The following is a 26979-nucleotide window of genomic DNA, read 5'->3' as shown; positions in this document are numbered from 1 at the left end:
AATCAAATGAGGCAACAAATGGCATAAGGACTTTGTAAAACAGTGCCTTCCCCAAAGAACTTTGTTATTTATTTTGCATAATTACATTTTGCACCCTTATATCTCTTTATCTATGCAGAAGGAATGTACTACCCCTAGAAAACCTCTTGGAAGCTGGCACTTTTTGCATTTGTATATTTTGTCCCGTGTCCTTCTCCTCCTATAGTATTCCACTTGGTGATCTTGATGGGGTACCTGGGGCCTAGGTCAATTTGTAAAACCAGTGTGTACAATTGTAACTGCAATTTGTATTGTAATCTGTAAAATCCCTTTCCCAGCCTCAAACTCTGACTAGGCAACACCTTGTGACTCCTTTGTTCTTACTTAATCTCTTCAGGTCTCCTCCCGGCTGGCCCAAATCTCATCTCAACTATCTAAGGACTAAAGTCACAAGTTCCTTTCGGTCAGCTCTAACCTTTATCTATGCACTGAGGTCCCTTCCCTCCATCTGGTCAGCCCTGGCAATGGCAGCCCTACCCTTTAAAAGTAAAAGCATGTACCCCTCTCACTTGCAGGTCCCCTACAGGACTCTTGCCCACTTCTCATAGGAGCATAACAATAAACTTCTACAACTCTCACTCCAATTGAGCCTGAGACTTTGAATTCTTTCCAGACGCTATTGCAGGTTTTCTGGGCTTAGATAGGATCAGAGTTCCTGCTGAACCTAGAAGGAGCCATCCCTCATCAATCTCACCATCTCTACAAAGATGATTCTGGCATGTACTTTGGTCTTAATCTCTCTGGTCCTCCAGACTCACAACTTCAATTGTTTTTTGGCATCTTGACCTGAATGTCCCGTAGACATCTTAAACTCATTAAGTCTAAAACTGAACTCATTATCTTTCCCACCGATCTGCCCCGCCCCACCCCTTCTTTCTAACTTCTCCAATCTGTAACCTGGACTGATCACACTCTTGACCTTGCTTTATGTGCCCTACTGTGGATGTTACAAGTCACCCAGGTTCAAACCGATATCATCATCCTCAAGTCCTCTCTCAACCACTACGTGCAATCAGTTAAGTCTTGTCGTTTCTATCTTCCTAATATCTCTTATATGACCCCCCTTTTCTCCTCTGATACTGCTACCAGCCTGAAGCACGCCCTCAAATACCCCCGGCCCGGATTATTCTCACAGCCCGGTGGCTGGCCTCCGGCCTCTGTGCCCCAAACCCACCCTCCCCGCAGCTGCCAAGCTCATCTCCTACAAGGCCGGTCTGACCATGCCCACTTCGTACCTACTATCCTGGACACTCTTCCGGCCAATAAACTTCGATGACTCCCTACTGCCTCCAGGATCACATACACAGTCCTCCCTGGGGCTTTTAAAGGCCTGCACCCCGCGGCCCCTTCGTGCGCCCGCGGCCTCGGCCCAGCATCCCGGCCCCCTCCCGCCGTCCCGGCTGCGGATCCGCTCCCCGAGAGCTGGTGCTCTGTTCACCTCCCTGCGCATCCTCGGCGCTGGGCGCAATGGCCGCCTCGGGCGGCCCGGATCCCTCCACACCTCACCGGCGTCGGGCACACAGTAGGAAGTTTAAAAATGCTCCTAGAGACTGCCTGAGGTCACGTCGCTGAGACGTAACAGAGTCGCGGGGGGGGGGGCTCTGCTCCGCAGCCTCCTTCCTGCGCCGCACGGCTCTGGCTCCACAGCGCCCTGCCGAGCAAGCGCGCCCTCGGGCAGTGATTGATTACCTGCTCGTTTCGAGGGAAGAGTAGCGCTCGGGCAACACCTGGAGACAGCGCTGGAAGAAGCGGACGTGCCTGTCCCTTAAGAAATCTAGCCGCTCCACATCGCCGTCAACCAAGGTCAACCGCTCCCCCTCCGCCGCCATCTTGCTCCGGATCGAATACCACACCTTTCGCCGGAAGCTTTTCAGCGTCGGTAAGGGAAGTCCCGCCTCCTGGCGCCTACGTGTCGTCACGCCCGAAGCGCCTGGCAGGCATTTCATTGGTTCCCTTTGAACCGTGGGAAGTTTAAAACTCTCCAGGGCTTTAGGTACAGTTGGAGTGAGAGGCGTGGCCGAAGGCTTTCTCCCGGACTGTTGTAAGCCATCTGCCAACCGTCCCGAGAGCTGGACGTGCTTTGTGTTGTATGACCTCATTAACAGCATCCCACCGCCGCGTCCTTCGCCCCGATCGTGTTCCATCCTTTGTATATATTATTCTCCCCTTTCATTGTTATTCAAATAAATGGGTCTTGCTATTCCTCAAACACAGCATTCCTGTTTCTTTGACTTTGCATGTCTAGAATGTACTCTCTTCTCGCATTCACCTCTCACAATATCTGTTTTCCACCTTCAATATGAAGCTAATCCTAGTCACCCCAGATGCGAGTATCTTCATACTGTTACAGATTTGTGACTGGAAGGCCCTTAGGGATTACTAGTCAAACCCCTCATTTTACTGATCAATCAATCACCTGAGGTCCAAGAAGGTGAAGTAATTTGCCAATGGTCACAAATGCAGTAAGTGGCAGAGCTGGGATCTGATTCTCAGTCCAGTGACTCCAAATTCAGCTTTCTTTCCACTGTACCACACTTCTTCCCATCCTTTGTATGTTTTGTATGAATTTATACATAGGCTCATGTGGTTAAGAAAGTAAACTTAAGGAATGGGACTGATTTGCTTTTATCTTTGCCTCTCTCAGGGTGCCTGGAATATGGTAGTGTAGCTGCTTAATAAATGTTAATTGAGAGAAATTAACCACCAAGAGAAAGATTATACTTTTATCAAGAAGCCAATATTCTTTACTGTAAAAAGAACCTTGCATTAACAGTTACCTATGCATATCCAAACAATGACTAACTACTTTGGCTCCACATTAACTAGTTACCTAATGGCAAAAATGTCTTCCTGAGGAACACCAAACAAGGTCTTACCTTGAGAATGCCCTCTCTAAAAAAAGGGGGAGAGACAGATAGCTGAGAATCTTCTACTACCCAGGATCTTATCCTCATCCACTAATTCTCAACAAGGAGAAAGGCTTACAGAAAGCCAATAAAGAACAAAGCAACAATATAAAATACTGTCAGATAGTAAACAAATTTTATATACTTTGAGCTGGAAGTGACCTTATAAGCCATTAAAATTCCATCTCTTTATTTTACAGATAAAAAAACTGAGCCTGTTTTGGGGAGCTGTTTAGTCATTTTTCAGTTGTATCTGACTCTGTGGAACTCATTTGGGGTTTCTTTGCTTTTTTTTTTTTTGGAGGGGCATTTGGGGTTAAGTGACTTGCCCAAAGTCACAAGGTTAGTTAAGTGTTGAGTGTCTAAGGTCGTATTTGAACTCGGGTCCTCCTGACTCCAGGGCCGGTGCTCTATTCACTGTGCCACCTAGCTGCCCCTATTTGGGGTTTTCTTGACAAAGATATGGGACTAGTTTGTCATTTCCTTCTCCAGCTCATTTTACAGATAAGGAACTGAGGCAAATAGGGCTAAGTGACTTGCCCAGGGTCACACAGCTAGTAAGTGTCTGAGGCCAGATTTGAACTCACAAAGAAGAGTCTTCCTGACTTCAGGCCAAACACTCCATTTGCTGTGCCAACTTAGCCTGAGGGAGTTTAAATAACTTGCCCAGGGCAACATAGCTAGTAACTATCTATAGCATAATTTGAACTGAAATTTCCTAGGATAAAACAGTAAAAAAGGTAGTTGCCAGCATGTACCTCAATATCTAATAATCAAGTACTACACAATTTATATTAACAGTGTTAAACAGTGAAAATGATCATTTCTGAACATAAGTGGTCACTTTTTATATAAATCATTTATTTTCCTGTGTTAAGGATTATACCAATATTCACATTAATTGGATGGCAATTTTTATTTGTTAAATTCTCTTCTACAATCCTTGTCTCCAGGTGGGAATAGCTCTGTGGAGAGAAGTAATAATACATTATATGCAAATGAAAAAGACTTTGAGAAAAGCCTTAAATATATATATATATATGTTTTTAAATTTTTATTTACTTATGTGGCATATGCAGAAGAGGCCCTGCGCTTGTTGGACCTCTCTCTTTTGTACGTTCTTCCCATCCTTTGGTAAGTTTGTACAACCTGGATGGATCCCGACTGACATTAACTTCAACCTGTCAAAAGAAAAATGAAATTATAATCTATTAAATTATACTAACAACTAAATTTATAATTTATACACTTATAATAGGACATTAAATAGGAAAAGCAATTTCATAAAAACTAAACATTAATAAAAATTCACTAGAAGCTTTTCAGCAAATAACCACTTTGAGAGGATTCTGGGAAGATGGCAGAGTAGGTCAGAAAATTCCAAGCTCTCAAGATTTTCCCCCACAAAAGAGCTAAAACAGCACCTTAGGGTGAACAAAGTGCGGGTAAAAATAAATAAGAATAGGGGCACAACAGAGGTCTTCCTGGGACAATCTGAGAAAATCAGAAGAAAAATCCCAGGACTATGTTTGGTCCTGGGGAAGAGTAAACACCTCCAGGCTAGAACTAGCACATGCCTACTGAGTAAAGAAGCAGTGGGGCAGAAAGCCCCCGGCTGTGGGCACTCACAGAAGGTTAGAGGTTTGGCTTGTGTTCCAGTCTAGAGGGGAGAACTGAAGATCTGGGGCAAGAAACACCATTTCCCATACCCTAGGGCTAGAAGTAATTACAAAAATTAGGTTATTAATACAAAAAATGTACAGGCAAAGGAGAAAGAATCCAACCACAGAAAGCTATTTTGGGAACAGAGATGACTAGGGTTCATCTTCAGAGGAGGATATTGATGTAAAGAAACCCCCAAAGAATAACATCAAATAGTCACCTGCCCAAAAATAATTCATAGAAGATCTTAAAAAAGACTTTAAAAATCAAATGATAGAGATGGAGGAAAAACTTTTAAAAAATCAAAAGAATAAGAATAATCCAAGATAAACAAGAGAATTATGAAAGTCAACCAATTAGAATAGGACATCCAGAATCTTAAAAAAGAAAATGAAACCTTGAAAATTAGAACTAGGCAAGGTGAAGCCAGCAAAATTATAAGAGATCAAGAAATAATTAAACAAAATATGAATAATGAAAAAATAGAAGAGAAAGTGAAACATATGAAAAGTAACAGATCTAAAAAATAGTTCAAGGAAAGAAAACATAAAAGTAATAGGACTAACTGAAAGTTATGATCAAAAAAAGAATCTTGATACAATAATACAAGAAATAATTAAAGAAAATTGTCCTGAAGCATTACAACAAGCAAAGTAGAAACAGAAAAACTCCATCAGGGAAGCTAGGTGGCGCAGTGAGTAAGAGCACCGGCCCCAGAGTCGGGAGAACCCAGGATCAGTTCCGGCTTCAAATACTTAACACCCACACAAAATAACTCACTGTGTAACCTTGGGCAAGTTACTTAACCCCAACTGCTTTAAAAAAAAAACTCCATAAATCACCATTTAAAAAGGATGGGCAAGTTACTTAACCCCAATTGCTTTAAAAAAAAAAAAACTCCATAAATCACCACTTAAAAAGGATTCTATAAGGAAAACTCATAGGAATATCATGGTTAAATTCAGAAACCCACAATTAGAATCACACAAGACCTAGCAGTAGAGACATTAAAGGACCACAGATCAAAAGAACTGGGGCTCTGGTTGAAAATATCACATCCAGCAAAGTTAAGCATAATCTTAAATGGAAAAAATGGACATTTGATCAACTGTCAGACTTTCAAGAATTTGTTTAAAAAAACAACACCTGAACTTAATAGAAGATCTGACATATAAGAGCCAAGAGAAATATAAGGTACATACCAAAGACTGATTATAAGGGATTCAATAAGGACAGACCATTTACTTTTTATATATGCAAAATGTAAAACATATGTCTAAGATTCTTATTAATAACTGGGTAGCTAGTAAGAAAGATTGAGGTAAACCTCAGTATGATATGAATTTAAAAAGTAAAACTATTTAGAACAGCTAAAAAGAGTAATTATTTTATACAAGTGAGGTGCAAGAGGAAGAATAGATACACAGTAATTGGATGGGGGAGGAGGGCTGGTAAGTTCTAGTAACCTACTTTCTTTGGGAATGGGTTTAAGAGGGAACAATACATATATATTTAAAAGAATATAAAGGTCTCATAAATTCAGAAGAAATAAAATGATAAGGGGATGGGGGGAGAAGACAAGGGAGGGATCTTTAGAGGGAAGGGTAAGGTAATAGGTAAAAGGGAGGTATAGAAGGGTACTTGGATTTATGGGAATGGGAGGATGGGGAGGCATCCTTGGAGGGAAGGTGGCAAGTAACAGGAGGGCAAAGTATCAGGTAGAAGTGAAATAGAGGAAGCAGAAGGGATAGGAAACAAGAGACATGCACAAACATAAAAACAAAGATCAGGAGTAGAATTTGTTTGGGAAAGTATATATCTATACACATATGTATGTGTGTGTATATGTATGTATGTATGTGTAGGTAGATGCTTGTGTGTGTGTGTGTGTGTGTGTGTGTGTGTGTGTGTATATATATATACATATATATCTACAGAGAAACATATTCAAACTTAATTGTAGCCTTTGGGGGGTGGGGGGGAGGGAAGGAAAAAAAGAAAAAAAAATTTAAAAGTGCACAGCAGAGAACAAAAGAAAACTTACAAGGAAGCAAAAAAAAGATGGACAGTTCTCAACACAATGTGTATTATTTATCATACAGGCTTTCTTGAAATGAAAATTCATTGTTACATATTTTGAATCCTCTCATGTTCTGCTATGCACATGACATGCTTTTTTTTTCTTTCTTACTTTGTACTTAAGTTCCAATATTTAAGTTTATGGTATGTTTTTGTTTCTTCTCTCTATTCTGTATCTGTGTTCTGGTGTTTGAGTCTAAAATACAATTTTTTTTAGAAAAAGAAAAAAACAAGTAATCACTTTTATGTTCCTCAAGTATACATTTTATTTTCCTAAAGAAGAGAGGCTATGACTGTTTATTATTTTAAAAATCAAAGTTTTCTAATTATACAATAGCAACTTAATAATATAAGTTACCTTTAAATACCTGGTATATTTAATAATCCCTCAAAATTAAGCTTGAGGTTTTTTTTTTAAAGACTTTTTCATTTCCTTATAATTTATCTACTACTTCTAACCACAGGGCTATTCCAACCTGGTGATAAGGATTACAGAAGAGTTTTGCAAACAGAAACTGACATTGATATGAATGTAGCCATATTCTTTACACAGGAAAATAAATGATGATGATAGGACCAGAAATCAAATTTCTCTTTTTTTATGTACTAGATTAAAAAAAGTAAAAGTTGGGGAGGCCAGGTAGCACAGCGAGTAAGAGCACCAGCTCCAGTGTCGGGATGACCTGGGGATCAAATCTGGGCTCAGATACTTAGCACCACACCCAGAAATAAATGGCCATGTAACCTTGAGCAAGTTACTTAAACCCGATTGCTTTAAAAAAAAAAAGTAAATATAATGTAAAAGTCTTCTTCTTTACCCAGTAGCAGTTAGTAAATCTGTAATTTAGAAATTGCTGTAATACAGTAATATCAGAGGAGCTAAGCAATTCCATTTGTATGGCAAAAAAGTATGACTGGCAAGTCTGAGGTATGGGTAGGTATAGAAAGGGAAGAGAAAGAAGAATATAAAGAGACATTTCTGTTTTTTAAAACATAAATAAACATAAAACATAAAAAGATATTGCCTCCTTAGTTGCATTATACTATGCTTTTTCTACTTGTGCAATTAAAAACTTTAAAAGAAAATACAATAAGGAAAAATAGCCAAGGAAGTAAATATGAGTTTCAAGTATTTTATGTGTACATCTTTATAAATGGAAAAAAAATAGGATAATATTGCTTAAGATTTTATAAAGTAGAAACTCAGCTATAAACCTAGGATACAGTACCTTTTTTCTTAATTTTGCCAATCTTCTTTCTTTTTCTGTCTTTTCCTTTTTCTTTTCTTGTTTCTCCAGAATTTTTAATTCAAGTTTATGTAAGTCCTGAAAAACATATACAAAATTAACAAGGAGATGTGTTCTGAAGATAAGGAAAATTAAAATGAAATTTGCTTTAAAGTCTAGTTGTTTGCTGCCTGAACTAGAAGTTCAGGGCTCTCTAAACCTGACTCCTACACATTACAGCTGAATAATCTGTCGAAGTCAATTTCTCTCTCTGGGCCTCAATTTCCTCCTTTGTAAAATGAGAGGTCATTTAATTCAAACCTCTAAATCTGCTCCTAGCTCTAATATTACATGATTCTAAGATATTTTAATGATCTTCAAATATCTTTAGAGATTAATGCTTTAAAATTTTGATAGATTATTTATTCCAAATTTTGTCAAAAGGTATCAAGCAACCTACTATGTATATTATAAAACCACTGGGATCTCACGTGGAACATGAAAGCCATCAATGAAATTAACATGTTACCAAGCTAAAATTACCTGTCCCTTTAAGGTTGGTACTTGTACAACTAAAAAAGTTCTCTGTAGATTTCTAATCTAATGGTCTTATTTCATTCCCATACATAGCTTCAACTTCATGGCAGGGAAACTTCTAATATCTTTCAGGGGATTTCAAAGTATCATTTAACAGTCCAGCAATTTTATCAGAACTAGCTGGCTGCACACAATTTTTAAACTCAACTGAAGACTTTCATTTTAGTGGACTAAGTAACAGTCTAATATACATTATAATGTTTCTGGCTATTATGTGGTGGTAATTTGTTCCTAGAATCATAATTAGTTTCAATTCATAGAAAACTTTTTTTTTCAAAGTATCAATTACAGTGTTTGTTTTCCAACTAGAAGTAAAAACAAAAGGAATTCTATTTAAACTACTAAGAAGCAAGCAGGCTTAATTTATACTGATTTGGATAAGGAGCAATTCAAGGGTACAGTCAAAAACAACTTCACAGATCACTATCCTTTCCAGTGATAGTTAACCACTCAGTCAAGCAATAAAACCTATAAGTACTCAAATGGGAGTGATTCGTGTTTATCAAAGGTTTTATCTCTGTGATGGAGTTCTGTACAGAGACCAGGTCAAAGAGAAATTCTCTATGGATGGGGAGATACTTCTGGTGATTCTGTCTGTGGGTGACACTGAGAGGACTGCATTCAAGCTCCAAAACCTTGAGAGGCTCTTGGAAGTTTGGCCTATCTATCCACAAAGGGAAAATGAAATAGAAAAAGGTCTATTGTCCATATTTCAATTTGCATTTGGATGAATGTCCTATAGAGCAGATGGACCTGGCATCTAACTGATTTGCGAATTCTTTCCCCATTCTCCCAAAAGTAGACCAGAACAGGCTGACGTAACATACTGGAGAGCTCCCCATTTTTCCCCTAATATTGTAATAGTCCTAGTAAAGCAGTACTTGTTCAAACCTTCCTCTTGCCATATGATCAGCCTATCTTCTCCTCCTACCATAAAAATCCTAGATAACATCCTTCAATCTTCTTATTCTCTAAAGGCCCTTCTTGGTGACATGCTGCTCACATCCATCATGTACCTCTCCACTGCCCACACTCATCTTTAGTTCTTTAGATGTAGTGGTATTCCATGTCGTGTTGTCATGTAGCAACACCAATAAAATGCCAGTACGGAAAAGATGAGTCTTTGCTTTCATCAGAAGCTTGGGTTTAGGAAAATAACTTTGTAGTTCCCCAAAATAACACATCACACTCTCCTCTCCTCCTCCTCCTCCTCCTCTTCAACTCTGGGTCTAGCTCACTGTCTATCTACATTGTCTGTCCCAGAAATACATATTTTGGGACAAACTCTATAGGGTGTCCATCCAAATGGATTATTAGTGGACCTATTATCAGTCCAATCACTCTATAAAACAACATGGAATTACATAATAAAAGCAATTAAAATGTCCATACCCTTTGACCCAGAAATCTCACTAAAAGAATATGCACAATGACTATATCAATGTAAATTTTAAAATCACTAAAATGAAATAAAATTCTGAGTAAATGAAAAACAATGATGGGCCTGAAGCTCAGAAAATTAAATGCCTCCCTCTTTATAATAGAGGGGCAGGGGACTACTAAGACAGAACTTATATTTAAATATGTGTGTATGTGTATGTGTATATATAATATATAGTATGTTATATGTGTACATGTGTATATAACACATATACAATTATAATATATAATTTATATATATGTAGTCAAAAGAGTTATGACTATTAGAAATATTAGGTATTTTTCTTAAATTCCTTTGTTAATAGGAGAGAAGTCCCCTCCATCCAGATTCTGATGTTAAGACAATAGGTATCAACAAAATATATTTCGAAAAAAAGAGAATATGATAATGAGGGAAAAACTGATCACACACACACATATATACGTACTCTCTCTTGAAACCTGATAATTTCATTTGTAGCCATTTTCCTTCTTTCTTCCCTTTCAGTCTTCTCCCTCATTTCCTTTTCAAGTTTCAGCAATTCTTCCTGTTCTTTCTTCTGCTGAGTATATTTTTCTAGCAGTAATTTTAGGTGAAATTGGCGCTGATGTTCTTTCTGTTGTTTTCTCTCTTTTTCCTGTTCTTCTTTTAATTGAGATGCTTGTTTTACAGATAGTTCCATAATTTTCTGCTTTTTCCAGGCTTCAATTGCTAATTTCTGTTTCTTTCTCTGTTCCTCTTTTTGTTTTAGGGACTCTTCTTGTTGAAGATCATGAGTCATAAATACTTCCTCTGACTTTTCTTTCAATGTCATCATTTCTTTTTTTTCTTGCTGCTTCTTTGTTTTCCATTTCTGAATACACTAAATAGTTTGAAGGGGAAAAAATAAATTTATGTTTACTTTAAATCCCATGTGATCAAACTTATAAAAATTTTTGCCCTATATTTCTGGAAAAACTACACAGGTCTCTTAATTAGTTAAATTTTAGAATTTTATGGGTTTTATTTTTTTGAATGTAAACTTTTTTCATAACCATTTTGAGAACTTGTCTGGTTTTACTTTGACAGTACTAATTATAAGTTTTCTTGGATCTTTGGTTCACCTCTCCTAATAGACTTCTTCATACTTTTCAATTCTTCTCTAGTTTACTGTGTACTACCTTAGCTAGGTTCTTCTATGCCTCTGCTTGTCCCTTTTGCACTTTAAAGGTCTTACTCACTTCATCTAGGCACTCCTATTTCCAAATCTCTTTTCTGGAAGTCTCTTTTTTGTGACTGTCTTCTAATATGATGCTATGTCAGGAATCAATAGTGAAATAACTCAATTACTATATAAAAGTTTAGTATTATCCCACTAATTTAGCTAATTAAATGTTAGGGTTCCCTTTTAGTGTTAAATTCCCTTTTAAATGAAGGGAATACTCTCTCCCAATCTTTAATAGTGCTATCTAGATCTTTCTTCATAGTACACAACACTTTTACCATTATTTGAAGAATTACTGTTGATGGTGAAAGAGCATTGTCTCTGGAAATCAGGATCTGAATTCAAACCTAACCCTCTCACACTTTTGTGTGACTATAAGCAAATCACTTAACCTTCCTGGGACTCAATCTGCTATGTACAAGCTACTCTGATAGGCATTGTGAATATTATTTTGTATAAAATTAATCATCTTTAAGAATCCAAAATTATTGTATAGGATGTTTCCATGTTCTGAAAATTCTAGAAGACCCCTTCCCAACTCAAAACTTTCAGCAATTTATTTAAATATTTTAAAATATTATGTTTATCAAAACTTTTTAGGGAGGCCAGGTGGCGCAGTGAGTAAGAGCACCGGCACCAGAGTCAGGATGACCTGGGATTGAATCTGGGCTCAGACACTTAGCACCCATCCAGAAATAACTGGCCGTGTAACCTTGAGCAAGTTACTCAACCCTGATTGCTTAAAAAAAAAAAAAACTTTTAAAAAATGCTGCAAGTTGATCTTCATTAAAGTTTAGCTACTTTCCTGATAATTAATAACAAAATAAGCTATATTTTCTCATAACTTTTCAAGCAATTACTCACAGATGCAACATAAATACTAACATTTGAGTCATAATCATAAAACAGAATTAATGATCCTTAATACTATTTTCAGGAGTCTAGGCAAAACATAGCCATTATCCACTGAGAAACAACCCCAGGACACTAAGAAAAAGATGGAACTCACTTCAGAAGTCCATTGTGTATGAATCAAAAATATTCTGAAACTTTAATTTAGAGAATTCAAACAAAATTAAATTTTGTTTTGCCTGACTTCTCTAGATTAGCTGCTGGATATCACAAACTTACTGTATCATCATATATGATGACTTCTGCTGACAATTCTTTAGTATCTTCTGCTAACCAGTCTTTGACAAATAAGGAAAGAGGCTTATTAGTTATTACCACTAAGGAGGTAAATAGGAGGAAGTAATTAAAACAGTCTTTAAGAAAAAGGAGAAACTGGGGCGGCCAGGTGATGCAGTAAGAGCGCCGAACCCAGAGTCGGGAGACCTAGGATCGGTTCCGGGCTCATATACTTAACACCCACACAAAATAACTGGCCATGTAACCTTGAGCAAGTTACTTAACCCCTACTGCTTAAAAAAAAAAAAGAAAGAAAGAAAAAGGAAAAACCGAGACACAAAAAGGAACAAGATCTGAAGGCAAAATCCGTCAGGCAACGAACTACCCAATAGACAAGAAAAACATGTTTTAATATCCAAGTCCATGACAGACATTTAACATACCAAAATGGGCATATGCCTTGGCAGAAACAGACCACAAGTTGAATTTTACCAAGTATTTTTAAAGTATTTTATGTTTTAAAATAGGAACATCTTAAAAATACATGTCATAGCTATTTAAAAGTTATTGACACTAATGAAAGTCTTCAGAATTCATTTATGTAAGTTCACATGCACACATAACCCTCCCCAAAGGTACACTAGGTGGTACAATGGATAGAGTGCCAGGCCTTGAATCAGCAAGACCTGAATTCAAATCTAGGTTCAGACAATTTATTGACTGTATGACCCTGGACAAATCTCTTAAACTGCTTGCCTCAGTTTCCTTATCTGTAAAACGGGGACGATAATAATAGCACCTTCCTCCTAGGGTTGGTGGGACAATAGCACAGTGTCTGGCACATAGTCAGCACAGTGTAAATGTTAGCTGTCATCATCACGAGCCCCAGATTAAATATACCCATGCTCAAGGTGGGGATTACTGAAAGCACAGGACTGACTAGATTAGAAATGCTATGTATCATGGAAGAAAAGGCCATCTCAATTTCCTGAAATTAATCAACAAGGAATATAACCATAGATAAACTGGCCTTGCTAAGTTGAAATGAGAAACTGAAGTCACTTCTGAGAAGTGAGAAAGTGTACACTGTCATCAAAAATGCTTTTTAAAAAAAGGCAAACATTACACATCAAATATCTAACTACTGGTAACTGTGGGTGGATTTTCCAAGATGGCCCTGATTTGAAATAGTCTGTTCTACTGTTCCCTTCTTGTGCCCCATAACCTCAAATCAAATGACCAAAAAAAGTCTTTTGTCACACCTTGGGTCTTGATTTTTGGTTCAGAAGGCTTGGTAATAATCATAAGTATAAAAAACATTTCACAAGTGTCCATCAATATAGTCTTTTTAAAAAGGAAAATATTATTGAATGCTCAATCATAATTGGCATTATTTTATTTATATAGGAAGCAAAATTAAATTTAATTTCTAAAATTAGCAAGTAGACTTAATTTTAAAAATTAACAATCAAACTTTAAAAATACAAACTCTTTTTTTTTTTAAAGCAATCGAGGTTAAGTAACTTGCTCAAGGTTACACGGCCAGTTATTTCTGGGTGTGGTGCTAAATATCTGAGCCCAGCATTCAATCCCCAGGTCATCCCGACACTGGAGCCGGTGCTCTCACTCGCTGTGAGAGCCACACTCACTGGCCACTCCAAAACTACAAACTCTTAAAATGAAATGCAAGATATCACATTTTTGTCTTGTGATAAATAAAAGATATCCAAAGACAGTTTTCAAGATCTTTATCCTTAATAAGATCAACCAATCCAAACTAACCAAAACAAATTAAAGTTGCTTATGTTCCTGACCCACAGTATCAAATGTTGTTCAAGTGTCATTGATTCTCTATCCATCCACTTTTTAAAAAATGTATTTACTTTTAGTTTTCAACATTCATTTCCACAAGATTTTGAGTTACAAATTTTCTCCCATCTCTTCCCTACCTCTCACCCTAAGATGGCAAACATATTGAATGTCCCTTCCCCCTGTGTGCCCTCTCTTATATTTCCCCCACTCCTCCCCTTACTTTCTTTTAGGGCAAGAATCCATTCACTTTCCAATCAGCTCTGTTTGGTTTCTACTCCACAGAATATCATGCCCCACTCAGGATAAATTTCATCACCTGAAATTTCATCGTCATGCTCACTGACTCAGTTTTTGATACCAAATACCTTTTCAACTCCTTCAGTGCCTCTCCCCTCTGATTGGTGGGATGGAGGATAGAACAATAACCTCTTCCCACAGTCTTCCTTTATGGGCCGGAATCTGAACTTTCCTGGTAACTAACTCTACACTTTCCATCAGAAATTCAGTTTGGTGTTGGGCACAGGTTACCCCCTGGTGGCCACACCCCACTTCCTGAAAGCCACCCTACTTTTTGGTGTACAAGCTTCTTGACTACAAGGACTGTATTTCTTTTCATTATTTTATTTATTTATTTTTTTAAGCAATCGGGGTTAAGTAACTTGCTCAAGGTTACACAGCCAGTTATTTCTGGGTGTGGTGCTGAGTGTCGGAGCCCGGGATTCGATCTCCAGGTCGTCCCAACACTGGAGCCGGTGCTCTTACTCGCTGAGCCACCTGGCCGCCCCTCTTTTCATTATTTTAATTCCTAGGGTTTAGCACACAGTTAGCACTTAATAAATGTTTGCTGAATTGAATTGACTTAAATTCTTCAATTACATCATGATGAACTGATGAAATCAATTCTTGTACAGGGAACAAAATTACAAGTGAGTGAATTTATGGACAGTACAACAGGAATAATTAGCCAAAGAGAAAAACTTGAAACCACAGTGATGTAAAAAAATGACTGGGAATACAAATATATTGAAGTGAAAGACAATCTGGAAAAAGAAAAGCAGTAACATTAAAATGAGCAAATTAAAAACAATTAAATGAGCAAAACACACTGACTTTGAAGAGAAGATATATAGAGACAACTTAGGTAAGGAAGAACACGACATGTAAAAAAATCTGAACACCATAATGCAAGAAATAATACCAAAAAAAAATTGCCTGGAACTTTTAAATACAAAACAAAGTACCAATCAAAAGCATCCACGCATCGCCTCCAGGAAAAAAATCTTTGCAGCAAATAGTTGTTAAATTTAACAATTCCAATGAAAAACAAAAGATTTTCAAATATAAAAGAAAGGAAATTCTAATAATAGAAGACTATTCTGTATTTATCAGACACAGGAAAAAGGAATATGTTCCCCAAAAACAAAGGTTAAAGGTACAACCCCAAAAATTACATAACCTGCAAATCTGACCTAATTTTCAAAGAAAAAAGACAGACATTCAGTAAAAGAAGGGATTTGAAACATTCCTGAAAAAAAAAAAAGACGAGTAAATTACTCAACTTATGTACATTCCAAACAACAGGAACATAAGAAAGGAAAAGAAATAAGACAAAAGATAAGCAAAGAAATAAATTACCCTATCTCCAGAAACTACTTTTAAAAATCAAAGAGAGGGGTGGCCAGGTGGCTCAGCAAGTAAGAGCACCGGCTCCAGTGTTGGGATGACCTGGGGATCAAATCTGGGCTCAGATACTCAGCACCACACCCAGAAATAACTGGCCGTGTAACCTTGAGCAAGTTACTTAACTCCAATTGCTTTTAAAAAAAAAACCAAAGAGAAAGACATTTATTGAATTAAGGAAGCAAAACTAAAAACAACAACAACAAGGGATAGACTATTAAGAGATTTTTTTTCAAGAAGACTTTCATTCTCACTGCCAGGCACCCCACCCCACAATCCATTGCCAAGACCTGTTGATTTCACCATTGTTAATATCACTCAAATGCACTCCCTTCTCTCCTCTGACAAGGCCTTCACTCTGGTCCAGGCCCGCTATTACATCATGCTTAAACAATTGCAATAGCCTCCTGGTGCGTCTGCCTGCCCTAAGTCTCTCCCTACTCCAATTCATTCTCTATTCAGATACCATTCCTAAAGCACAAGTCTGATCATCTTTCTCCTCTCTTTCTGTCTCTGTCTCTCACACACATACACACATGCCCATGCATATGCAGGCACATGCACACACACACACATGCTTGTATGCCACTCCCCACTCAAACTCCAGAATCAGATACAAACAAATACAAAATCCTGTTTGGGCTCAAAATCTTTCATACCCTGTTCCTCTCCTACCTTTCTAGTCTTCTTACACCTTACACTCCTTCATGTATTCTTACAACCTATAGTGACAGAGTGATAGACTCTCCCTTGGTTTGAGCTCCCTGCCCTGGTTATTCAGCTATGAGCTGTGGGCTGGATGTAAGACCTCTCTCCAGAATAAGTCACACAGCTGCTGCTCACTTCTATTCCTTCTTCCTGCTCAACACACAGCCTTGGACCTGTAAATCGCTACTTACCCTGGTTCACCATCTCTAGGGGCAATCCCCTTCTCAGTTCACACAGGATCTTCTATACAGCACTATGGTGTGAGCAACAGAGTTGCCTGCCTGCACCCTGTACTACATCAGGCCCCTCTCTTCTTGCCCTAATGCACAGACACAGGCACCACTCAGTATTCCTGAGCTAAAAGTTTTTGAGTGGCACCCTTCTGTCTAGACCTGGTTCCCATTGCTGGCAGATCTCCATTTGTCTCTATGCCGACATGAGATGCAAAAATGGCTCACTTTGAATTTTCCTTGGGTTTTCCAATTAGGAGAACTATTGCTTTTCTAGGGCTTTGATGGAGCAGCTTTTGCAGGAACCTGGAATGTACTACTTCCCACTCTGTTCTCTTGGTTGGTATTTCCATTAATTATAGCACCATCCTTCTTGATCACATAGATAAACCTGCTTGCCCTAATCTAACAGTTACTATTAGATTTTGACAGTTGATGTTTTTAAAAACATGAGCTCTAGCCTAGTTTCTGATTCCCTTCTCAAGAAATGGTAAGTCACATGTGACCTTGGTTTGTTATATAATTAGAGGAGAGGAAATGGCAATAAAAGCAGAATGCTGGGTATTCTTGGATGGGCTATACTCTAACTACCTATACTTTTCATATCAATTGGACTGAAAACTTCTCTTTCTTATTTTACTTCTTGGAAATATGCTCAACTTAGGCTAATAAAGACCTCTTGTTAATCAAGACTAATGGTCTAGCTTAATTTTTTTTAATATAAACCGAGTATCAAATGGAATATTTGATACATTTGAATATAAGATTTACAATGACCTGAACAATGGTTGTTTCTGTTGGTCATTACTCAGTTTGCCAGAGGCACTGTAAGTGGTAGCATCAGTGATCTTCAAGTAAGTGCTTAACCAAGAAATCTAAGGTACTTGCACTATTATAAGCACACATTAATATTTGGGTTTTCCAGTTCCTTTTTTTATCTTAACAATACACCAATACATATGTTAAAATTAAGAGTATCAAATGAATCTGGCCTTAGACACTTAACACAAAAACTAGCCGTGTGACCTTAGGCAAGTCACTTAATCCCAACTGCCCTCCAAAAAGCAAAAAAAAAAAAATAGATTTGGGGGGCAGCTAGGTGGTACAGTGAATAGAGCACCAGCCCTAGAGTCAGGAGAACCTGAGTTCAAATCCGGCCTCAGACTCTTAACACTTACTAGCCGTGTGACCTTGGGCAAGTCGCTTAACCCCCACTGCCCTCAAAAAAAGCAAAAACAAATAAATAAATGGTACATCAGTGTCATGTGATATTTATTTTTTTAAAAAAAGAGTATCAAATGATTAAATTAAATTACAAAGCCCCTACTTAGCACTATTTCAGTAGGACATAAGATTACATGTACTGGCCATGCCTGATTTAGCTGCTTTTTTAGCATAGAAGTTGGAGAGGAAGGAGAGGACCAAGGGTATAATAGGGGTACAAGCAATGAGCAAACAGGCTTTCTATACAATATCTAGAGCATATGATTTGGCCTTTCTTCTATAATGTATGTTTTAAAGCTAAAAGAACATAGCATGCAATTAAATTAAAATGCAAAGCAATTTTATGGGAAGACATTAGGGTATGCTTGGGCATGTACAGCAAACCATCTATGGTGTGCTATACTAATAAAGGATATGAATTAGTATGAATTAACCATATTAAATGGGGTTTTCTATTCATTTCAATTCTAAAGTTTTCCTTGATCTTTCAATATAAACTTTATTTTATCTAAGTATAAACTTATATTAGTTCCTAGGTTTGAACATAGTTAGCATTTTAATGCTTTAATTTCACTACTTTGAGTTCTTTAGGTCAAATAAAGGGTGCTTATGGACAGGTAAGATGAAGGGGAAAAAACAAATCACATGAAGAGAAATACATCCAAAGAGTAAAAGCTTTAAAAAAAAAAACTATATAAAAGAGGAGCAGTGAATAGAGTACTGGCCCTGGGGTCAAGAGTTTCTGAGTTCAAATCTGGCCTCAGACACTTAATACTTACTAGCCATGTGACCTTGTGCAAGTCACTTAACCCCAACTGCCCTGCCTTTCCCTCTCCAAAAAAAAAGCCAAAAATAAAAAAACCCCTATAAAAAACAAAAGTTTTACCTCTTTTTTTCTTTCTTCTAAAGACAGAAATTTTTGATACCATTTCTCATGGAGCTGAACATCATCTTCTGTCCTTCCAGGCAGATACACCAGAACTTCTTTCACATAGCTGGGCTTCCCTCTATGCTTGTTTCTCACTTTTAGAAAACACTGGTGATCATAATCATCCCATCCCCCTTGTCGTCCTCCTGCTTGCTGAAGGAATTTTTCAAATTCTAAGACTTCTTCAGGAAGGTTATTTGGCATCACTATGTCCAAGGGAATTCTGCTCAATGGTACTTTGGAAGGTCTCTCTGTTCCTGAATTACTCAATGTCCAGGTCTCTATTTTTCTCTCTAAAGCATTTAGTTCATCAGTAGTTATTTTTTCTTCTTTAATAAGATCTTCATATCTAAAAATAATAATAGTTGAATAGTCAGCTTTTTAAAAACATATTTATGTCAATCCTCCAGCATGGTGATAAAGAAAGAGTAATGAATTTATGTTCTTGAGGATCTGGGCTCAAGTCTTGACTTCTGACACTTACTTGCTGTGTAACAACAGAATCACTTAACATCTCTGAATCTCAGTTTTCATAAATATAAAACGAGTATATTTGTACAACCTAATTCACAGGGCAGTTAGGTGGCACAGTGGATAAAGCACTGGGCCTGGAGTCAGGAAGACTCATATTCATGAGTTCAAATCTGGCCTTACACACTTCCTAGCTGTGTAACCCTGGACAAGTAACTTAACCCTGCTGGCCTCAGTTCCACATCAATAAAATGAGCTAGAGAAGGAAATGGCAAACTACTGCAGTATCTTTGCCAAGAAAACCCTAAATGGGGTCATGAAGCGTCAGACATGAATAAAAAACGAATCAACACCTCAAAGAGTTGCTGTGAATAAATTACATTGTAAATGTAAACTCCCTAAATATTATTTTGCTTATAAAGTCACTCTGGGTTTCCCTACACTTCACCAACACTACCTAGCTCTTACATCCTCTTGCTTTTTATTTTCCTTGACTGAGAGGCAGCATAGTATAGTGGATAGAGCACTGTACTTGAAATCAAAAGACCCGAGTGCAGATTTGATTTCTTCCATTTCATACCTGTGTGATCTCGGGCAAGGCAACTGACCTCTCTTGGCCTCAATTTCCTCATCTATAAAAAGAGCAGAGTTAGACTGAATGGTATCTAAGGCCCTTCCAACTGACGGTAGTGGGTTTTTTTGTAAGTCCCATCACACTAGCACCTTCCTGCTTTCCACTTACCTTCTTTTATTCTCATTCTTATCGATCCTGTCCTCTTAACTGTCCTCACCCAATCTCCGTATAATTCTTATCCTCACGTCTTACCCCTTTACTTATGAGATGAGGAAAATGAGGCCCAGGGAGGTCACACAGGTAGTACACATCAGAGGCAGGTTCTGAACCTTTCCCCCTCTATCCCACAACCTCCATCCCATTCCCCTCCACCCTTGTATAGTTGTAGGTTGTCATCTAGATTTAATTACAGCAGTTTACAGCCGTGTGAGGCATAGTGGCATCTATCTGGTTGTTCCCAGCAATCCCTGTTCCACTTGTCCACATGCACCTGGGATGCACTCGATCTAGTTCTAGCCCCATTCCCGGACCCGTGACAGGCAAAAAGGAAGCAGGGACAGAAAGTCGTGGCCATAGTCAAGAGCAATGCCAGTACCAAGAAGTGAGAGCTAACGCCTTAAGAGCAAAAGACTGAAAAAATAAAAATGTTGCCGTTTGAAACTATTTAACATAGCTATAAATCATTCTGTGAACATCAGCAAGTCCTGACAACGTTGTTGCGTTAGAGTAAAACAATGAATACTCATGTTTTATCATCAAAAGAAGATTGTAAAATTCAGTATAATCTGTTCAAGAAGACAGAGAAATCTATAATACATTTTAAAAAACATCTACACAAAAAGTGTTTGTTTTTTTAATTCAGTAATTGGAATTTTACAGATATAGGTTGGACTGGCTCAATTCTGAGACCTACAGGTAGAAAGCACCATGGGTTATCAAAATCTATGCCAGGGGAAAGCAAAATCTGTCAGATTCTGCCACTCTGGAAAGGTTTTAAGAATAGGCTTCCTGACAGACTGTTTCTCTGCACAACAGAGTAGATAGTAATGATAACTAGCATTTGTATCATGCTTTAAGTTTTGCAAATTGCTTTACAACCTATCTCATTTTAGCCTGGGAGGTAGGTGCTATTATCTCCATTTCTTTTTTTTGCTTTTGCTTTTTGGAGGGTGTGAAAGGTTGATTGGGGTTGACTTGCCCAAGGTCACACGGCTAATTTTTTTGTGTTAAGTGTCTGAGACCGGATTTGAACTCAGGTCCTCCTGACTCCAGAGCTGGTACTCTATTCACTGCGCCACCTAGCTGCCCCTAGTATCTCCATTTCAAAGATGAGGAAACTGAGGCAGGAAGAAGTTGGCTTGCCCAGGGTCTCAGGCCAGATTTGAACTCAGGTCTTTCAGACTACAGCAGGACTCTATCCACAATTAAGCAAAGAGAAGTTCATCACCAAAGGTTGGCTACTGGATGACAAATTTGGGCCTTTGCAACACAGAGGAGAAAGGGAAGAGAATAAGTATTTATTAAGCCTTTACTAAATGCTGGACATTGGTGAAGTGCTAAGTGCTAAGGACTTTACAAATATTATCTCATTTGACCCTCATGTATAACCCTGTGAAGTAAGCGCTAATTTATTATCCCCATTTAACAGTTGGGGAAACTGAGGCAGAGAGAGGTTAAGTGATTTGCCCAGAATCACACAGCTGGTAAGTATTTAAGGTGGTATTTGAACTCGGGTCTTCTGGACTCCAGACTGAGCACTCCACCTACCACATTGCCTATGTCGTCCCCTTTCTCCTCCTACAGCGATAATGAAAGTGGGACAAGCAGGTAGGGCAAAATCATAAAGTTCTCTATCTACAAACATTAATTTAACTGTTAGCAATCCTAATATGTAATCTTTGCCAATGATGATTTAATACATTCAAAGAGGAAGCGAACCCAATCTATAGTGACATTATAAACGAAAAGAGGAAATAAATGACTTGCAACTAAGTTCAATGACTAATAACAGATTCTCCTTGGAGAGGAGAATGTAAGAAAAAAAATCACATTTTAAACTATTGTTTTGCATACAAATGCAAGAAGAAATGTCATTTCAGCAAACATTTGGTCACTTTGTCTTTGTGTATTCACAGTGAACTTAACACAGGATAAAGAAACAAAGAAATTAGAGTGGCTAGGTGACACAGTGAATAGAACACCAGCCCTGGAGTCAGGAGGACATAAGTTCAAATCCAACCTCAGACACTTAACTAGCCGTGTGACCTTAGGCAAGTCACTTAACCCCAATTGCCCTGACTTCTTCCAAAAAGCAAAAAAAAAACCAAAAACAAAGAAATTCTAGATCCTCCAAACTAAGTCAACATGTCTTCAACGCAAATGTGGGTACAGAGGAGAATGACAAAAAATGCTGGAAAAATAATTTGGAGTGAAGAAAGAAAGATATCAATGCATAATATCTGTGTCACATGAATATTTTCTTCAAGAAGAAGCAAGTAGGGGGCAGATAGGTGGCACAGTGAATACAGCAGCAGCCCTGGGGTCAGGAGGACCTGAGTTCAAATCTGACCTCAGACATTTTACACAAAAACTAGCCGTGTGACCTTGGGCAAGTCACTTAACCCCAATTGCCCTCCCCCCCAAAAAAAGGGAAGGAAGGAAAGGAAAAATTTTTGATGCTTCTACTCTGTCAAACTGAGAAAAGGTGTTTTATTTTACTTTTAATTTTATAAGAGATGAATAGAAAAGTACTGGACATGGAAAGAACTCAGAGCATCATGAAAAATAACTACCTTATTGGGGTTTTGTTGTGTCTGTGTATAAATGAAAATGAGGAAAAGATTAGGATTTTAAAGTTTCATTAAAAAATATCTTGTCGGAGCGGCCAGGTAGCACAGTAAGTAAGAGCACTGGCTCCAGTGTCGGGATGACCTGGGGATCAAATCTGGGCTCAGATACTTAGTACCACACCCAGAAATAATTGGCTGTGTAACCTTGAGCAACTTACTTAACCCTGACTGCTTTAAAAAAAAATATCTTGTCTTTTAAAAATTCGCTTTGAACATATGTGCACATTAAAAGTGATCACTAGAAAAAGGAATAATAATCTAAGTCACGCCCTGTTGCTTTTGTATAGTCTTAAAAATAACATTAAGACAGTGAAAATAAACCTGATTGAGTTAAAAATAAAAATATTTAAAAACATACATCAGTCTCTGCTCTTCTTTAAAAGTATTGATTGCATTTTCAACTTCTTCCATCATTTCTCTCAGTTTTTCAACAACTGTAAAAATAAAAAAGAGGAAACAACCTATCACATTTGCGGTATTTTAAAGAAACTAGTCTAGTATATATGAAATTATAAGAAAAAACACGACTTTCATTCCATTTAAAAAATCATAATCTGAAGTACAAGAATAGTAGTAAAAGATATCAATCTTAGAAAGTAACATAGTGGAAAAAACCCTGAACTGGTAGTCAGTACTCTATTCATTTGTTCACTAACTAGTTCTTATCTTGAGTAACTCATTTAAACTAACCTCTACTTCAGCTTCCCCAACTACATATCATAGAAAAATGCCTGCCTTGCCTTACCACATGGGATGATGTGAAATCATTTTTAGTTATAGCAACATCATCATAACTAACACTTAATGTTCTGTAACACTGATACAGATACTGTAAACTATAGGGTAGTTTTCACACACATTAATGTCACAACTTTTCTTTGTTCTTTCCATTTTCCTTAGATAATAGGTCTTTGCTCAATTAGTGCTAAAAAGAAAAACACATTTGATATCTCAAAGTATAAATGAATCTCTCCCCTCAAGAAAATTTTTAATACACAAAAAGTACAACATAAGTCACTTACATTCTGGTGTAGATTCCACATCTTTTAACTGCTGTTGAAACCTTTTAACATTGTTATGTATATTTGTCAGGTGTTGTTGCATTTTAGCTCCTATAGAGATACCATGTAAAAATTAATTAGCAATATTTTTACAACTCAGAAATTCTTCTTTAAAGCTTGGAAAACAGTCACTTTAACACTGATGAAGCTTATTGCAGAGTCAGAACAGAATTTGATGTTTTGGAAATTTTTTGCTTACCGATTTTGCTTATGAGTAATACTGAATGTCCAATGCTAAATCCTGAATAAACAACTATAAAAATTTGTCCAAATTTTATTGTACTGAAATTTTGTTCACAAAAGAGCACATCACAAAAATGAAAAATTGGCTAACCTGGGAATCTTTTTTTAAAAATACTTTTATTTATTCTGTTACATATTTCCCGATTAATGTAAAACTTTTTTAGCAGTTTTTAAAATTTTCTTAAGAGTTCCAAATTCTCTTCCTCCCTCTCATGCTCCCTCCATGAGACAGACAATTTTATTTCTATTATACATATGAGATCATGAAAAACATCTCTATATCAGTCATGTTACAAAACACACACACACACACACACAAATAAAAGAAGTTTTAAAAAGTATACTTCAATCTGCATTCACAGTCCACCAGTTCTCTCTGTGGAGCTGGACAGCATTTGCATGAGTCCATGTCTTCCCAGGTTTTTCTGAATCCATCCTGCTCTTTTTTTTAAAGCAATTGGGGTTAAGTAACTTGCTCAAGGTTACACGGCCAGTTATTTTTCTATTATTGCTGAGTATCTGAGCCCAGATTTGATCCAGGTCATCCCGACACTGAAGCCGGTGCTCTTACTCGCTGAGCCACCTGGCTGCCCCTAAGCAATTGGGGTTAAGTAACTTGCTCAAGGTTACATAGCCAGGTGTTTCTGGGTGGGTGCTAAGTGTCTGAGCCCGGGATTCGATCTCCAGGTCTTCTCAACACTGGAGCCGGTGCTCTTACTCGCTGTGCTACCTGGCCGCCCCAATATTCTGCTCATTTCTTATAGCACAATATTCCATCACAATTATATATCACAACTTGTTATGGCATGCCCCAATTGATAGCCACCCCCTCAATTTCCAATTTTTTGCCAACATACACACACACACACACACACAAAACTGACATGAATATTTTTGTACAAACAGGTTCTTTTCTCTCTTTAAAATATAGACATTGTGGTAATTCTGGATGAAAGAGTATGGATAGTTTTATTGCCCTTTGGACATATTCCCAAACTGTTCTCCAGAATGGTTAGACTAGTTCACAACTCCACTAAGTGTAGTGTCCCTCTAGCATTTGCCATTTTCCTTTTCTATCATGTCAATCTGATTGGTGTGAAGTGGTATCTCAGAGTTGTTTTAATTTGCATCTCTTTAATCCATAATGGTTTAGAGCATTTTTTCATGTGACTATTGAGAGCTTTGATTTCTTTTGGGAAAAAAAAAAGCCTTTTCATATAAAATAAGGAATGGTTTAGTTTTTATAAACTTGACTCTGTAAATACATATTTGAGAAAGCAGGCCTTTATCAGAGAAAGTTTTTTTTTTTATGCTTTCCTATTTTCTAATTTTGGTTGCTATTAGTTTTGTCTGTACAAGGCGTTTTTGTTTTTAATTTTAATTTCATGTAACTACTTTCCATAATTTCCTCTCTTCTTTGGTCACAAATTCTTCCCTTACCCACATATCTTATATACATTTTTCCATGCTCCCCTAATTTACTTATGTTATCACCCTTTATGTCTAAATCATTTATACATTCTTACTTTATTTTGATATAGAGATACTGGACTAAGACTAGTTTCTTTCAAACTGCTTTCCAGTTTTTCCTGCAAATTTTGTTAAATGTTGAGTTTTTAACCCAAGAGCTTGAATGGTCTGCTTTTCTGCATTTGATTGTGGGGGTTTTATGCCCTCATACACGGTCATTTTTTTTTTTTTTGTGAAGGTGTCATATATAGTGGAAAGATATATTCCTTTCTATCCCAATTTAGTTCTCTCCAGAGGTCTACCATATTTAACTTTTCTAGCATTCTAATTCATCTCTTTGAATTATTATGATTTTATGCCTAGTTTTATCTAGCTCTGAAAGGCATAAATTGAGGTCTCTTACTAGTTTAGTTTTACTATTTAATCCTGTAATTCATTTAACTTTTCCTTTAAATTGGACAGTACACAATTTGATGCATGTTGACTGTTGATATTACTTCATTGTCTATGGTGTTTTAGCAAGATGTAGTTTCTCCACTTATCCGTTTTAATTAGGTCTATTTTTGCTTTTGTTTTGTCTGAGATCATGATTATTACCCTTTTCACTTTACCTGAAGCATAACAGATTCTGCTCTAGTCCCCTATTTTTACTATCTTTGTGTTTCTATTTCAAGTGTTTCTTGTAAACAACATATCCTAGTCATCTTCATAGTTATGATTACTGTTTACCACCACCTTATTTTCTTCTATTTATCCTTCTCTTTTTATCTTTTATCTCCTCTAAAATCTATTTTGCTTATGACCACTGCCTTCTTTTATATGCCCTCCCTTTTATCACATCCCCTTTTCACTTGTCCCCTTCCCCTCCTACTTCCATATTGGTTAAGACAGATTCCTATTACTAATTGAGTATGTACATACATTTTCCCTTTTGCAACTAATTTAGAATGAAGTTTAAGCATTGCCTCCCCACACCCGTTTCCCCTCCAGTGTGAAAAGCTCTTCCTTATGCATTAATTTTCTGAGATAATTTTCCCTATTCTTCCTCTCCCTTCCCCCTTCTCCCAAAGTAGCCCCCTTTCTCATCTATCCTTTTTTTTCTTTTTAACTTCATCCCAACATACCTGACTCACTTCCACACCCTCTTTCTATGCAGAATCCTAATTAGCCTTATAATAATAATGGTCATAGAAGACACATGAATCATTTTCCTATAAAGAAAGGTGCATAGATTAAACTTTTTCAGTCCTTCATGATTTCTCTTTCATGTTTACCTTTTTATGTTTCTCTTGAGTCTTGTATCTAAAAGTCAAAATTCCTATTCAAACCCTTCATGCCATTAAATAGCCTTTTTTTTTTTTTAACCTTGAGTGACTATACTCAGTTTTGCTGGGTAAAATTATCCTTAGTTGTAATCACAGCTCTTTTGCCTTCTGGAATATCATATTCCAAGTCCTCTGCTCTTCTA

At 37.3% G+C, this 26979-nt stretch overlaps 2 protein-coding genes across 6 annotated transcripts in view; both read right to left on the bottom strand.

Annotated features, from left to right (window-relative positions):
- The window catches only part of PGGT1B (protein geranylgeranyltransferase type I subunit beta), a 59045-nt gene extending 56847 nt beyond the window's left edge, over window positions 1-2198 (bottom strand). For 2 of the 3 annotated variants that reach the window (XM_069088183.1, XM_069088182.1), the window contains exon 1: window positions 1729-2198. In XM_069088183.1, coding sequence (XP_068944284.1) covers window positions 1729-2183 — 455 coding nt within the window. In that variant the 5' untranslated portion in view covers window positions 2184-2198. Of the gene's footprint in view, window positions 1-1274; window positions 1624-1728 lie in introns of those variants that run through there. The other variant, XM_069088184.1, reaches the window with a different exon arrangement.
- A 1589-nt stretch (window positions 2199-3787) lies between these two features.
- CCDC112 (coiled-coil domain containing 112) overlaps window positions 3788-26979 on the bottom strand; it is a 35207-nt gene continuing 12015 nt past the window's right edge. For all 3 annotated transcript variants that reach the window (XM_069088179.1, XM_069088180.1, XM_069088181.1), the window contains 7 exons: window positions 23760-23849; window positions 23096-23171; window positions 18802-19192; window positions 10378-10791; window positions 7916-8011; window positions 4008-4126; window positions 3788-3910 (listed from right to left, as the gene is read on the bottom strand). In XM_069088179.1, the coding sequence (XP_068944280.1) occupies window positions 3880-3910; window positions 4008-4126; window positions 7916-8011; window positions 10378-10791; window positions 18802-19192; window positions 23096-23171; window positions 23760-23849 (1217 nt within the window). In that variant the 3' untranslated portion in view covers window positions 3788-3879. The remainder of the gene's footprint in view (window positions 3911-4007; window positions 4127-7915; window positions 8012-10377; window positions 10792-18801; window positions 19193-23095; window positions 23172-23759; window positions 23850-26979) is intronic.

Source organism: Petaurus breviceps, unplaced genomic scaffold (assembly GCF_028583685.1).
Source record: "Petaurus breviceps papuanus isolate PSGF00001 unplaced genomic scaffold, PetGlider_PUasm1.0 184, whole genome shotgun sequence".
Classification (NCBI taxonomy): domain Eukaryota; kingdom Metazoa; phylum Chordata; class Mammalia; order Diprotodontia; family Petauridae; genus Petaurus; species Petaurus breviceps.
The sequence above is the reverse complement of the archived record's forward strand: the minus strand, read 5'-3'. Positions and strand labels throughout refer to the sequence as shown.